The sequence below is a fragment of the Orycteropus afer genome, unplaced genomic scaffold (assembly GCF_000298275.1).
Source record: "Orycteropus afer afer isolate SDZICR_OR568_19922 unplaced genomic scaffold, OryAfe1.0 scaffold00048, whole genome shotgun sequence".
Classification (NCBI taxonomy): Eukaryota; Metazoa; Chordata; class Mammalia; order Tubulidentata; family Orycteropodidae; genus Orycteropus; species Orycteropus afer.
This window is the reverse complement of record NW_006921635.1, coordinates 1,827,751-1,842,646: the sequence shown is the minus strand read 5'-3', so window position 1 is coordinate 1,842,646 and position 14,896 is coordinate 1,827,751. Positions and strand designations below refer to the sequence as shown.

The window sequence follows — 14,896 nt, the reverse complement described above, 5'->3', positions numbered from 1 at the left end:
TGGGAGGGGAAGAATAAAGAATAATAATAAAAAGGACAAAAGTAATAATAATAGTAGTAGTTTTAAAACAGACAAAAACAAACAAACTAAAAAACAGAAAATAGAACGAAAAAAAATCAGGGCAGGGCAGGGCAGGGTACCCAGGCTTGGTCCGCGCACAGACTGGGATGGAATTCCTGCCGGCCCCTTGGTTAATTCTTGGACTTGCCAGAGAGTGCTCAGAAACCCTTCACCTTCTACCTGTTCCCAGGCAGCCTTTGTCCCCTGTTTGTCCCCTTGTTTTCCACCTCTTGTCCACTGTTGCCTGTCACAAGGGTGCCTATCTGTTCTCTGCTGAGGACACTGTCCCTGGAAACTCTTGAAGCTGCCAGTCCTGGAGGTGCCAGAATGGTGCTGAGTGTTGGGTTCTGGACAGAGTTAGGGAGAAAATGTGTCCCAATTTGTCACTTACCCTCTGCTTATTAAGCCCACAGGCTCACAGAGACCCTCAGAGAGTTCCTCCATCACACCCCTTATATGGGGGTCTCTGGGCTGACCAAAGGACTGGAGTGGGGCCAGTCCATGCCCCGTCATCCCTCTTTTCTCTCTGTTTCTACCCCTTCCCAGTGCAGATGTCTTTGCTCTGCTCCCAGTTAACAACCATGTGAATGGAGCCAGATAGATAGTACCAGTGAGGAAAGGGGGTGCCAGTAAGGAAAGCAGTAAGGATGCTCTGCACTCGTGGGACTATGTGCATTGTTTTGGGGGACAACAAAACTATAAAAGGTAGTTTGCTTAATTCAAAAAAGTACACAGTATTACTACAGTGAGTTCTTTTGAAAAGTCAAATAACATAGAATTACAGAAAACGTGAAAAGCACCCCTTCCCATTGCTGAAGCCCACTCCTCCTGTTCCTTTAGATTGCCTCTGTGAGTTCAGTGCGTGTCCTGCCAGATCTATTTCTGAATCTCTCTCTCTCTCTCTCTCTCTCTTTTATAATTTTTATTGTGATTTGGGTGAAAGTTTACAGAGCAAATTCACTTTACATACGGGAGCTCACATACATTTTGTCTCATGACCTTGACCGCAATTTCCCATGGTGCAACAGCTCCCCTCCTACTTCCTCCCCATAATTAACCTCTTCCCTGGGTTTTTCCCTCCTGTGCACTGTTGTCCCCCAACTGTCTCCCTGTGCATACACAGCCCTTCTATTATCCCATGATTGTTCACTCCAAGGAGTGTATCTACCTAATGTAAATGTTTAGCTCATATGCTTGTCTTTTGTGTGGCTGGAAGCTGCAGTATTTCTGAATATCTCTTTGTCTCTGTCCATCCTTCCATCCGTCCATCTGTTAACTTACCTACCTTCTTTTTACCTCTCATCTGTCTGTCCACCGACCTATCAGTCACTTGTCTATGTCTGTGTATTTATCTGTCTACTTACCTATCAAGCCACTGGCCTATCACCTATCATCTGTGTCTGTCTATCTTATGTGCTTGGCTGCTAACTGAAAGGTCAGCAGTTCAAACCCATTGGCTTCTCCAAAAGAGAAAAGACCTGACCATCTGCCCTGGTAAGATTATAGCCTAGGAGACCCTCTGGGGCAGTTCTACTCTGTCCTGCAGGGTTGCAACGACTTGGAAGTGACTTGATCACAAGCAATAACAGATCTATTGTCTATCTCAATGTATCTGTCCATTACTGATGCACTATATTTTATGTCCCTGTTCCCTGATCAGCAGACGTTTAGTTTTTCACGGCATTTCATTCTGCGAACGATGTAACTCTGTACACCTGTCTTTGTACACTGGCTACTTCGGCAGAGTGGATTTAGAGCAGTCGAATGGCTGGGCTCACGAGCGTGTTTGCTTTAAATCCGAACATAGGAATGCCCTGCTTTTCGAAAGTTCACTTTGCGTCATTTCCTTTACGAAAGTCCTGTGTTCGTACCTTGTTTCACTGACCGAAAGAAAGGTGAGGAGGATGTTTGCTTTTAGCAAACAAAGATGAAAAGCAAAACTAGCGGCAACATTTGTTTTGCTGGGAGCCACTGCAGAGCCGCCGTGCACCCGCAGTGAGGAGGCCTCGCCAACCTCCTTTCTGGGGAGCTCCACTGAGCATCTCAGCGTCAAGCCACCATCGCTTTGAGCTATCTCTCGGAACAGTGTATGCTGGTATTATTTTGGGCTTTATGTATTTTTTGGTGGACTATGATTGGGTAGGTTATTTTCTGGGAATGCGCAAAATTTTTCCCCTTATAAATTGTTTTGTTTGTTTGTTTCACATCATTTCAGCAAATGAAAGCTTTCACAGGAATGCTGTGCGTTTGGACGGGGAGGGGAACCTGTAGGTCCTGCCAGGCTGCTCTCCAGGAGGCTTTGCCGGTACACACCCAGCGGTGGTCCCTGAGGGGCTGTTTCCAGCATCTTTGCCAGCACTGGGTGTTGTCCGCATTTTCACTTCAGCAATCCGGTGGCTGAAAAGTAGATGCACTTGGTTACTGACGCGTTTATAGCTTTTAGTGAGGTTGAACGTCTTGTTGTAACTTGGTCATTTTCCCTCTGGTCTCATCTTAACTCTGTCATCACTGTTGTCTGTTTCATCTCTTGGCAGAGTTGGCATAAGGCTGGCAGTTGTCACCTCCCCAAACTACAGTATTTCAAAGCCAACACCTGCCTCACGAATGACTGTCCTGGGGACCACATCCCAACCCCTTGGCTCTGGGAAGAGCAGCGATGTTGGGTGTCTCCTGTAGCAAAACCATTACATTTTATATCTCTTTCTGTTTATGGGCCGATGCAGACAGCGAGGTACCTGCCGGTTCTGATGAGGGAAGTGAGGAAGACGACGTGGCGATGGTGGATAAAGCATCAGGTGTGGCATTGGGGGGGCACGAGGGTGGGCAGAACTGGGAGAGCTCTCCGCGGAAGTAGAGGGTTCGCTTGCCCAGGTGGGATTCACTTTCTACCTTTTACTTGCTGGAGCCAAGACTTGGTATGAAGTACAAAGGGACAATGCTGAGTTACTAAAATGTTCACAGCCTGAAGACACCCGATCTTGTGTATTGTCTCAGACTGCTGTGTTACAAGATGATCTTTTGTAGAACAGTCTTTCCATCCTGTAACCTACAGGTGCAAAACTATTTCTTAGAGAATGTTTGAGGCATAATACTATGAAAAAAAAAATTATTGAGATGAAAGCCACATAACATGAACCATTTTAAAGCGACCAGTTTAGTGGCATTTAGTACATTCAGAGTCTTGTGCAACAATCATCTCTATCTACCTCCGAAACATTCCTGTCATTTATAAGTAAAACCCTATCCCCATGAAGTAATTTCTCCTCATTTCACACCCCATGTAGTCAGGAGAGGTCCCTGGCTATTCTGTCTTGACTACTAATCTTGAGGTTGGCAGTCTGAGTGCTCCCAGCAATGCCTTTGAAAAACAGCCTGGTGATCCACTTTCATTAAGATTACAGCCAGGAAAACCCCACTGAACAGTTCTACTTGGTAACGTGTGGTTGCCGTGAGTTAGAATCAGCTTGATGACAGTGGGGTTTTTTGGTTTGACAGCTAGAAGGAACACACACAGGCACACATGCACACACACATACGTGTGCCCGTTAAATCTCTGATGGAGGGCAATGCATTTGTAACTCACAGTGTAAGCCAAGGCTACATAGGACTCATTTGTAAAAATATATGTGCAACTTTTTGATAACATGCCTATTGGGTGGCATATGCTGTGTACAAAATGTGGGTCTGGGTTGATGGCAGGATGCCAGATGTTCTGGTTATTTCATCTTAGTCCCTGAATGTTGCTTTGCAGCTAAGAATTTGCAACTCAGAAGCAATTCCGTGTCTCAGTCTTTAATGACCACAGAGGAGGGAGAAACGGTCAAAGAGATAACAGAAGAACTTCCCGTCAAAGTAGGCCTGAGTCTGTCTCCTCTTTGGTGGGATAATGGGCATCAAGGGGCCTGTGATGACTCAGATCAGACAGGCCTGGGTTTGGGGTTCCCACAAGCACTCTCAGGTTTGGTGATTCTCTGAAAAGACTCATTGGACTCAGAAAAGCTGTTTGGCTCACAGTTATGGTTTATTGTAGCCTAAGGATACAGATGGAGTCAGCAAAGGAGAAAGGTGCGCAGGACGGACCCCAGGAGAGACCAGCTGTGAGCGCCCGGATTCTCTCCAGTGGAGGCACACAAACAGAGCTTAGTTCTCCCAGCAACAACGTGTGACAACTTGTATGAGGGTTACTGACCAGGGAAGCTCATCTGAGCCTTGGTGTCTAGGGTGTTTATTGGGGTCAGTCATGTAGGCGTGGAGGCCATGGACCGCCATGCGACTGACCTTAGCTCCTCAGCCTTCAGGCACTCCAGAGGCCAGGCTGATACACATGGCCTGATGCCCCCCAGAGGAGCAAAAGCAGTGTTTACCATAAGTCACAATGTCTACCTGGCATGGCTGTAGGTCCCCAGTAAACAAAATCACTCTTTTTTTTTTCCTAAAATAATGTTTTATTAACTTTCCGATGAAGGTATACAGTTTAGGTTCTTGTTCAACAATTTCTGCACATATTCAGTGACATTGGTCACATTCTTTACCATGTGTGAGCATTCTCATGATTTCTTTCTGGTTGTTCTGTTTCCATTAGTCTAGTTTCCCTGCCCCTTACATTCTCATCTGTGTCTTAAAGTAATTGTTGACCAATAAAGTCACTCTTGACCAGGAAGGCTATTCCATGTACTTAGAAGTATCTCCGAGGAGCCAGTTAAGGACTGGTCCTGAAGGCCTTTGTAATGTGCAGGGTTTGGACAACCCAGGCCTGCTGAGTTAACCCTTTACTGCACAAATCCCAAAGGTGGTGCTTGAAGCCAGATGGAAGCATCTGCCTGCCTTTTGCTTAATGCTTTTGCTGCCTGCCTTATAGCTGATTCCTCCATGAATGCGTCCCCCACACTCGAGCGTAACGTGTTGCAGTTTATGGGCTTGCCAAGCTCTGTCCAGACTTTTTCCGCAGTGGTTGGCTCAAGTGTTGGCTGCTGTAAGCAGTCAGTAGAAGAGCCAGGTTCAGAGCCCAGAGTCTGGGTGCATTGCAGTTCGTGTGTTGTGGTCAGTTGGCGCTCACAGTGGGGCCGTAGTTGTGTTGTTGGAACGTGGCTGTGTTGACGGGGAAGCACAAGGGTCCTTGCCTGATCAGTTCTCTGGGTGGACGGTGGGTGTGTCTCGGGCTGATGGTCCTTCGTCCCCGTGTTTTAGAGAATCGTTAAACACACCGTGGAGAGGACCCATCTGCATGTGACGGGTGCTCCTATTCCTGAGGAGTTTCTGGACCAGAATGTGCTGTTTTTTCTCAGAAATACAAAAGGTACATTCCTGGTGTGGTGTGTGGTGTGTGTGTATGTGTGTGATTCTTGTCTCTATGTTTAACTGAGACAGTCACTTCTGTGTTACTTCTGATACGATGTACTTTATCACTATTATTTTATTATCTACATTTATATACTAGTGGAGTATATAATTAGTCTTAGGCCTATTTATAACAATTAGAGGAAGATTCAGAATGACATAAACCCGTGTTACAAGGTGAACCTTGAACAGCTTACTCTGCAAGACTGGGCAACTTCAAATGCAGATGCCACTCAGATTTGGCCTGCAGGGTACCTTTGGGGAGATGCCCTACCATGTGTGCCACGCAGGTGGCTAATGGGACAGACCGTCCCTCCACTCGCCCCGTCGGCCCCTCCTGCCCCGTTCTCCTGTGCCACCTCTGTACTTTCTTGGCCCTTGCCATCCCCCTGGCAAATGGGGTGTGTCTGTCATGTTTTAGGACTCACCCGAAATTCCAGAACAAACACTGTTTTATTGATGTTGCTTATTTTTTTTTCTATTTTGAACTTGAGCGGCACTTGGGGTGGAGCCTGACGATTAGGCACTGAGTTAGTCTCTAACTCCCTCTTCCCGAGGGTGTGGGGACCCTACATGTGGCATGAAGTGGCCTCACTCCGGGGTTCCCTCTTTCCTCAGCTGTTAATCGCATTTACTGTGTGGTGCAGCCATCACCACTACCCGTTGCCACATCTTTTATCTCCTTTAACAGAAACTCAGTACCCCTTCAGCAGTACCTCCTCTTCCCCCAGGCCCTGGTCACCTTGAACCTCCTGTCCGTGTCTGTGTCTTTGGCCATTCTAGAGAGTCATGTATGTGGGCTCATGGTCTTGGTCCTTCTGTGTCTGGCTTCTTTCACTCAGTATCAGGTTTCCAAGCTTCGTGCATGTGGTGGCATGTATAGTACTTCAGTTCCTTTTATGGCTGGATAATAGTCCATTGTAGGGACAGGCTGCATTCAGACATGTTCAAGGATGCTTTGACAGTGAATTAGGGAGGACAGCCTGAGGAGTGGGGAGATGGGCCAGGCAAGGATTCAACCAATGTTTCTGGAGAAACCCAAATGATTGCTGTCCTCATCCCACTTTAGATGCTCTGAGGAGGTGAGCTAGGCCTCTCTCCTGCATTACTGTGCTGACCCGTGACCCGGCGTGACTCAGTACTGACCAACGTCCCAAGGGCTGAAGGGTTCGTCTGAAGGGCGTTCTGAGTCTGTGACTGAGGTCCCGTTTGGCTCCTCGGAAAGGAGGAAGGGCTGCTGTAGGCTTGGAAATGTTACCCGTTACCCTTCTCCCCCATTGATGTCACTCTCTGGGTCTCTCCTTATGTAGAGGCGATTTCCGAGGCTACGGACATGAAGGAAGCTATGGAAATTATGCCCGAGACACTGGAGTATGGCATCATCAATGCCAATGTGCTGCATTTCCTGAAGGACATCATTGGTCAGGTAAATAGGGACCGAAGACGAAATCTCAGCCTTTTGGAGACGAGGACCACTTGATACATTTATTCCACAGCTGGGGGATTGGCAGCTGTTGGGTGCCAGGCACTGTTGTGGGCACTGAGGGCAGAGCAGGGGGCAGGGCCGATGCACACCCACGCTCACGGGACTTACATTAGGGGAAACCTGCAAAAACAGACAGGTACACAGGAAAACAGCAGATGAGGGCGTGTGACAGGAGAACAACAAGCCCTGGAGACCGTGGGTGGTGCCAGCAGTTGACGTGCTGACCAAAAGGTTGAGGGTTCAAGTCAGCCCAGGGGTGCCTCAGAAGAAAGTCCTGGTGATGGATTTTATAAAATGAGCTGTCACACATCCTGTGGAGCAGAGCTGTGCTCTGACACACGAGGTCACCATGCGTTGGAACTGACTTGAAGGCAACTTTCTCCTCCCCCTCCAGTTGTCAACTAGATTTCAAAGGACAATGTCCCTACCACCTCCTTTTTCTTTATTTCACACAAATGAGTGTGGTGCTGAGTCGGGGCTAACACACAGCTTTTCACCCATTGGTGCCACTGTGTCTGACTCTCAGTTGCTAAAGAATTGAGACTGGTGCAAAGAGATCGGGCTGTTTTCTGGGTGATTGTCTCAGGAGTGGTTGAGATTCTGACCGTTCACTCACCGTCACGCTGGTATAATTCATACTGTTCTCTGGGTGGTTGGCTTAAGGGGGGTAAAATTCTGACTGTTGGCTCACTGTCACTCTGGTATAATTTGTACTGTTCACTGGGTGGTTGTCTTAAGGGTGGGTGAAATTCTGACTCTTCACTCACCATTACTCTGGTATAATTGCTCTTTTAAGTCTGTGTTCACTTTGTCGTTACATTTGCCTCTCATATGTAGAGTATTTAAAGCCAGAGACAGTTGAACAACGTGGGTTATCAAGAATGACATTGTGTAATGAACTTGGCTTTCCAGGTTTTCTTGCCAGCTTTGTCCTTCAATCAACACAAGATGGATACAAGTGTGGGATTAATGGATGGTTCTGATTCTTCCGAGTATGACATGGACCTGCCCAGCATGCCGGGGGAAGCCGTGGAGTATCACAGTGTCCAGCTGATACGGGATGAATTTCTGATGAACGTCCAGAAGTTTGCAAATAATATTCAAAGAACCATGCAGCAGCTGGAAGGTAAAGTTGCCCTTCCCTCCCTTTAGTGAAGAGTGCTGCATTTGAGAAGGCACCGAGGAGTTCAGGAGCTTTGGTTCTCATTTTTTCCCCCTTGTGGGCTAGAGTGGCTTTTCTCTCACTAGGCGAGATCAAGTTGGAAATGCCCAGCATCAGCGTGGAGGGCGAGGTGTCCGAGCTGGCTGCCGACCAGGATACTGTGGACATCTTGGAGCAGTGTGTGATCAACTGGTTGAATCAGATCTCCACAGCCGTTGAGGGCCAGCTGAAGAAGACGCCGCAGGTGCGTTGTCTGGAGCTTCCCTGATGCAGTTCATGCCTGGCAGCCTGGGAAAGAGCCAGGGGTCTGGGAAGCTGCACGACCAGTGCTAGGTGACCTTCTTGAAAGATCAGAGTAAACACACCCCAGAAACCATCCTTGGACTTTCTGGGATGTGTGGGCTACCTTATTAGTGTCTGGGATAATCAAGATAACACTGTGTGTCAGTCAGGAGGCTTGGGCTGCAAAACCCTGGTAACCCAACTCAGCTGACTCAAACAAGAAAGGGAACTCATTGGCTCAGGTGAAGCACAGTCCAGAGGCAGGGCTGGCTTCAGATCTAATTTGATCAGGCTGGAGATGTTTTTGTCTGTAATTCTCTCAGACCCATTCTCCCCTCTGTGGGGGCTTCTTGCCCAGGTTGGTTTCCTTCGCGGGAACAACTTGGAGCAGTTTCTGTCTGCTTCTTCGCATACCACCTTAGAATGCCTTTGTCTAGATCCCATTGAGAGTGCTGAGGTTCTCTGTGATTGGACCATCCTAGGTCAGGGGCCCACCCCTGCACCAGTCACCAGCTGAATGGCTCTGAAGTTGGCCCTCATTTGGAGAAGGTGGGAAGGGAGGAATGGATGCTGAGGAAACCACCCCAGGTGCCCAGCCCACTTTGGTGATTAGAATTATCTGTGTGTTCACGTCCCTCTCAGGGTAATGGCCCCTTGGCTGAAATTGATTTCTGGCGGGAAAGAAATGCAACCCTAAGTGCACTCTATGAACAAACAAAGCTTCCGATAGTCAGGAAGGTCTTGGAGGTGATAAAGGAATCGGACTCGATGCTTGTGGCCAACCTGCAGCCGGTCCTGACTGAGCTCTTCAAGATCCACATGGAGGCTTCTGACAATGTGCGCTTCCTCTCCACTGTGGAGCGCCACTTCAAGGTATGCTGGGCACGGGCCACGGCCAGCCTTCACCTGCTTTCCTGCCCTAGTGTCCACATACATGTGTGTATGTATGTGTGTGTGTGTGTGTGTATGTACATATATACTCAGCATATGTAGATATACCCCAAATATACTTATGCACAGTGCATGCATGCATATAAACATATATACATAGTCTGTATATACATTTATAATGTCTGTGTGTGTATGTGCACATATACTCAATATGCACACATATATATTCTGTACATCCCTCTGAATTTCTCATGCTCAGACACAATGTCACAAGGCCAAGGGTGGTGGTTTTCTCCCAACAAGGAAGCCAGAAAAAGCCCTGTGTGTGTGTGGTATGTATGTATACATATAGACTTAATATATATGCGTATATTTTCTACACACACATATACACTCTCTATATGTACATATGTGTGCGTGCATATATGCTGACTATATAGTTTCTCTGCATGTATGTGTATGTATACATGTATGTATTCTGTGTATACACATGTATTCCGTATAGCTACACATGCATGTGTGTGTATTCATATGTACATGTATGTTCTGCAGAATATAGTAGACCTGTTTCTTGCTGTCTTGTGTGTTAGTGTGTTTCCCCTACACTGAGTACAGTTCTGAATGCAGAGGTGTGACCCTGGCACTGACGCTCTGTGAAGCCTCTGAAGGCTCAGGCTATCATTCTCACTGCCACTTCTTGCTCATGCCTGCTGTCCGCTTAGAACATCACCCATGGGTCCGGCTTTCACGTTGTCCTGGACACCATCCCCTCCATGATGAATGCCCTGCGGATGGTGTGGATCATCTCCCGCCACTACAACAAGGATGAGAGGATGATCCCGCTCATGGAGCGGATCGCCTGGGAGATCGCCGAGAGGGTCTGCAGAGTTGTCAATCTGCGGACTCTGTTCAAGTGAGGAGTGACCGTGGGCTCCTGGTGGTTTGTTGGTTGTTAGATTTTAAACTGCTTTACTGAGCTGTCACCCCCACACCATGTAGTGCACCCCTCTAAAGTGTACAGGTCAGTGGCTTTTAGTACATTCCCACAATTGTACATCCATCACCACAGTCGATTTGAGAACATTTTCATCACCTCAGAGAGAAACCACGTACCTCCAGCATTCATCACCTAGGCTCCCCACCCCCCAGCCTGAGGCAGCCACTAACCTCCTTTGTGTCTGTGCCTACCCGAGGTATTTCCTGTAAGTGGAAGCACAGGGTGTGGGCCTTTGTGTCTGGGTCCCTTCTCTCAGCATCATGTTTTCGAGGTTCCCCCCACATTGTGGCAGGTATCAGCCCCTCATTCCATACACTGTTTCTGTTATGTAAGACCTTCTTCCTGAATTACCCTGCAGAGACTGAAGGCAGGGGGCTGAAGGGCCCAGGTCATGAACTCTGGCCCCGCCCATGGGGGGACCACCTCCAGGGCCAAATATGGAAGTAGTTTTTGAAAAGTTCTTTCTTTCTTTTAAAAAATGCCCTATCTAGATGAACTTGCTACCTCGATGCTGCAGTCATCCTCCATCCTGGGACCCCTTGCAGTTGAAGCAGAAAGCTCACATGGGTGGTGGGTGGGCAGCGGTGGCTGATGCCTACCTCGGCCACAACTGCAGTTCCCGGCCCAACCTTGCAGGCAGTGAGGACTCTCAGGTGGCCTTCTTCCCGGGGGGCAGGGCTCCGACCCCCAGCCCCACCCTGTGCTTGCTGCCCTCACAGCAGCTCCTTGTCTGCAGAGAGAATCGAGCCAGCGCACAGCATAAAACCCTGGAGGCCAAGGATACCCTTATGCTATGGAAGAAGGCCTATTTTGATGTGCGGGGCAAGATTGAAGCTTCAGGGAGAGAGGCACGATGGGAGTTTGACCGGAAGCGGCTGTTTGAGAGAACGGATTACATGGCGACCATCTGCCAGGACCTCTGTGATGTTCTGCAGGTGGGGGGCTGTGTGTGAGTGAGGCAGAGGCCCTGTGTGCCTGATGGAAAGCAGCTTGACTTTTACAGTGGGCCCCTCCCTACTGGAGGAGATGCTGGAGTCAAGGCCTGGCGAGTTGTGCGGCTCTTGGTGTAGACCTAGAGCCCAAAACTACCTCACGTCCTTGGAGTCGTTCCCTGGGTCCCTGGGTGGTGCATATGGTCAGCGTGTTCAGCTCCCAACTGAAAGGTTGGGGATGGAAGTCCACCCAGAGGTGCCCTGGGAGAAAGGCCTGTCGGTCTACTTCTGAACAATTAGCTATTGAAAAACTCATGTAGCACAGTTCCGTGCTGTCAGGCATAGGGACACTGCGAGTTGGAGTCGACTTGGCAGCAGCGGGTACTTGGTAAGGTAGGAGTCAGGTAGGCACTTCGAACTGAAGGTGCAAAGGCCCTGTGGCAGAGAGGAACCTGGAACTGAATTGGCTGACATTATGGCCAAGAGGCAGGGGGAGAGGTGTGGGAAGAAGTTGGAGAAGCAGGAAGGGGCCCAAACACGCAGACCACGAAGGCCACACTGAGACCTCTGATGTTACCCTCTGTACAGTGGGTGCGCTGACACAGCCCGTGGGATAGGATCTTTGCCCTAAGGGAGACCCAGATACGGAACTCTTTTAGAGTTAGAACATTCCCCAGGAAACTGGAAGGTAACGTATGCTCTTTGGTTTTGTTTGATTGCAGGTGATAGAGGAATTTTACAACATATTTGGTCCAGAGCTTAAGGCCGTGACCGGGGATCCTAAGCGCATTGATGACGTCCTGTGCAGGGTGGACAGCCTGGTCAGCCCCATGGAGACCCTGACTTTCGACCCCTTCAGCATCAAGTCCTCTCAGTACTGGAAATACGTGATGGATGACTTCAAGATTGAAGTTCTGGCAAGTAGCACACCCACTGATTCTGTCTTGGAAGCAGATGCCGCGTTTTACCCGTGTTAAATTTGTTGGGTTATTTACTTATGCTTGGGAGCTCTGATGGTGTAATGCCTAAGGCATCTGACTGCTAACCAGAGGCTGGCAGTTCAAACCCATCAGCCACTCCTCAGAAGGAAGACTGGGCAATCTACGTCCGTAGAGACACCGCCTCGGAAACCCAAGGAGGGGTCGCTGTGAGTTGGAACTGACTCGACGGCAGTGAGTTGTTTTTTTTTTTTTAGTTATGCTTAGGTTTTTTTTAAAAAACTTTTTATTGTGATTTGGGTGAAGGCTTACAGAGCAGATCAGTTCTCCGTTTAACAGCTCATACACGTTTCATGACATTCATTGCAGTGCCCACAGTGTAACAGCTCTCCTCCCACTTCCTCCCTGTGTACCATCTCCCTTCCTTCTTTCCTTTCCCTTCCTGCCTTCTGAGCTTCCTCCCTGGGCAAACACTGCCCCTTGGATCTTGGGTGGTTGTTTGTTCGGAGTGCTTCCTTTGCTAGTGTGACTGTTCACCTTAGAGGCCTCTCTGTTTGGGACTGAAAGCTGAACCACTGGTGTGAGTTCAGTCTCAGGCTTGAAGGGTGAGGAGGCCACAGTCTGGGGCGTTGCACTTATCTCTGTCGGACCAATTCGCCTGGTCTTTTTTTATAATTATGAGTTTTATGCCACATTTTTCTCCTACTCTATTTAGGCCCTCTTGCTGTGATCGATTTCAGAGTGGTCAGCAGTGGCTGCTAGGCACCGTCTCGTCCTTCTGGCCTCAGAGTCCTGGAGGCTAAGGTTCTCATGGTTCATTACAGTCTTTGGACTTTTTCCACTTGTCTTTGATTTTCTTCATTCTTCTTTGCTCCGAACGGGGGAAACCAATAGTTGCACTTTAGATGGCCTACACTTACATGCTTAGGTTTTTGAAAACCCACAGAAGTCGTACCTGCTTATTTGTTAAAAAACAAAAACAAAACCTGAAACAATTCCCCAGCTGGACTAAGTTTAAATTGAGCTGAACACAGTGGCATTTGTGAAACATGGGTTTCGTATCGTATGAGTTCACCTGTCTGTGAGTGAAGGTGAAATAAACTAAATGCGGCTAGGGAACCACAGAGTGCCGTGTAGGGTGGAGAGAAGGGCGTTGTGTTTGGTCAAGGGTGGCAGTGGGTGACAGAGCATTGATGGTGTTGACCAAGGGATGAAATAGAACTATAGGGAGATTTTTCTGGGAGCCAGTCAGAGAGGCTGTAGCTAAGAAGCAGATTTCACGCTGTGAATTGTGGACGGGGTAGCCCAGCATGCTTCTGTGGGAAACACCGTCAGTAGGGCCCCACTATATCTTAAATAATTGCTTTTATAACCTTAAAACCAAACTAACCCCACTGCCATTGAGTCGATCCCAACTCCTAGCGATCCCCGTTGGGTTTTCAAGGCTTTAAGTCTTTATGGAAGTAGATGGCCCCATCTTCCTCCTGCGGAGCAGCTAGTGGGTTTGAACTGCCAACCTTTTGCTTAGCAGACAAATGCCTTACCCACAGAGCTCCTTTTATAATCCCAAAGCACCTTTATATGTGGACAACCCTAGAAAGTTCTACTTGGTTCTTGTCTTCGTTCCTTAGTGCTACTGCAATGGAAATTGCTAGACAAATTTATTTTCTCCCAGTTTGGAGGCTAGAAGTCTGAATTCAGGCACTAGCTCAAGGAGGAGGCTCTGGGGGAAGAGGCTTGTCTCAGCTTCTCAAGCCGCCTGTCCTTGGAGCTCCTGAGCTTGCCTTAGTTGTGTTCAGGTGGTGTGTTCAGATGGTGTGTTCAGATGGTGTCGTCTTCCCCAGTGTTAGTCTTCAGTGTTTAATCTGCTCTGTTGTGTCTCACAAATGATTGGTTTAAGACAACCTACACTGATAAGACCTCATTAACATAGCAAAGAAACCCCATTCCCAGCTGTGATTCACCTCCACAGATAAAGGGTTACAGTTTACAACATACTGTTGGGAGGCACAGTTCAATTCATGACAGTTATGCATGTTAGTATTATTATTTATTCTCAGCTCCCTCTTTTATTTGGTGTGATTTATTTTTAAATTTAATTTCCATTGAAGTCATTTGGTCAAGTAATACTAAAAACACTTAAGATAATAAAAAAGCTGTCTCACGCATAACCTTTTCCATCCCATTCTGTGGTCATTCCTCAGTGTTAGATGTTTCTTGGGTGGTTTGCTTCCCTGTTTCCGACAGGACAGGGTAATGTGGCTGTTCCCTGATGTATTAATTTCCGACGTCTGTCAACTTCTCAGAGTAGATACAGACTTGATTCTTTCACTCCTGCCTCCATTCATTCTCTGTCATCCAGGCTCGTTTTATTTAACTTTTGGGTTAAGTTAATGGTCAGTGTCTAGTCATTGTGTCTATGTGAATGTTGTTTACTTGAGTTCAGTAGCCCATCATAATTATATCTTCTTTCTTTTTTTTTCTTTTTTGAACATTTTACTGTGTTTTAGGTGAAAGTTTACATAGCAAATTAGTTTTCCGTTGAATAATTCATACACAGATTGTTCCATGACGTTGGTTACGATCCTTGCAATGTGTCAGCACTTTCACCATTTCCACCCCAGGCTTCCCCGTTTCTGTACTTCCAGTTTCCCTGCCCCTCTGGGATCTTCATTTTCCCTTGAGTTAATGAAAAAAGAAACAAACCCAAAAAACCTCACTGCCATCAAGTCAAATCCGACTCCTAGAAACCCCTCCTTGGGTTTCTGAGGCAGTATCTCTATAGAAGTAGATTGCCCAATCTTCCTTCTG

General features: G+C 47.7%; 1 protein-coding gene across 1 annotated transcript in view; it reads left to right on the top strand.

The window, feature by feature from the left end:
* The window catches only part of DNAH10 (dynein axonemal heavy chain 10), a 147,363-nt gene that overhangs the window by 15,392 nt on the left and 117,075 nt on the right, over positions 1–14,896 (top strand). The window contains exons 2-11 of the mRNA XM_042780591.1: positions 2,784–2,855; positions 3,812–3,912; positions 5,248–5,356; positions 6,708–6,823; positions 7,796–8,009; positions 8,132–8,289; positions 8,970–9,200; positions 9,941–10,131; positions 10,952–11,150; positions 11,870–12,064. Coding sequence (XP_042636525.1) covers positions 2,784–2,855; positions 3,812–3,912; positions 5,248–5,356; positions 6,708–6,823; positions 7,796–8,009; positions 8,132–8,289; positions 8,970–9,200; positions 9,941–10,131; positions 10,952–11,150; positions 11,870–12,064 — 1,586 coding nt within the window. The remainder of the gene's footprint in view (positions 1–2,783; positions 2,856–3,811; positions 3,913–5,247; positions 5,357–6,707; positions 6,824–7,795; positions 8,010–8,131; positions 8,290–8,969; positions 9,201–9,940; positions 10,132–10,951; positions 11,151–11,869; positions 12,065–14,896) is intronic.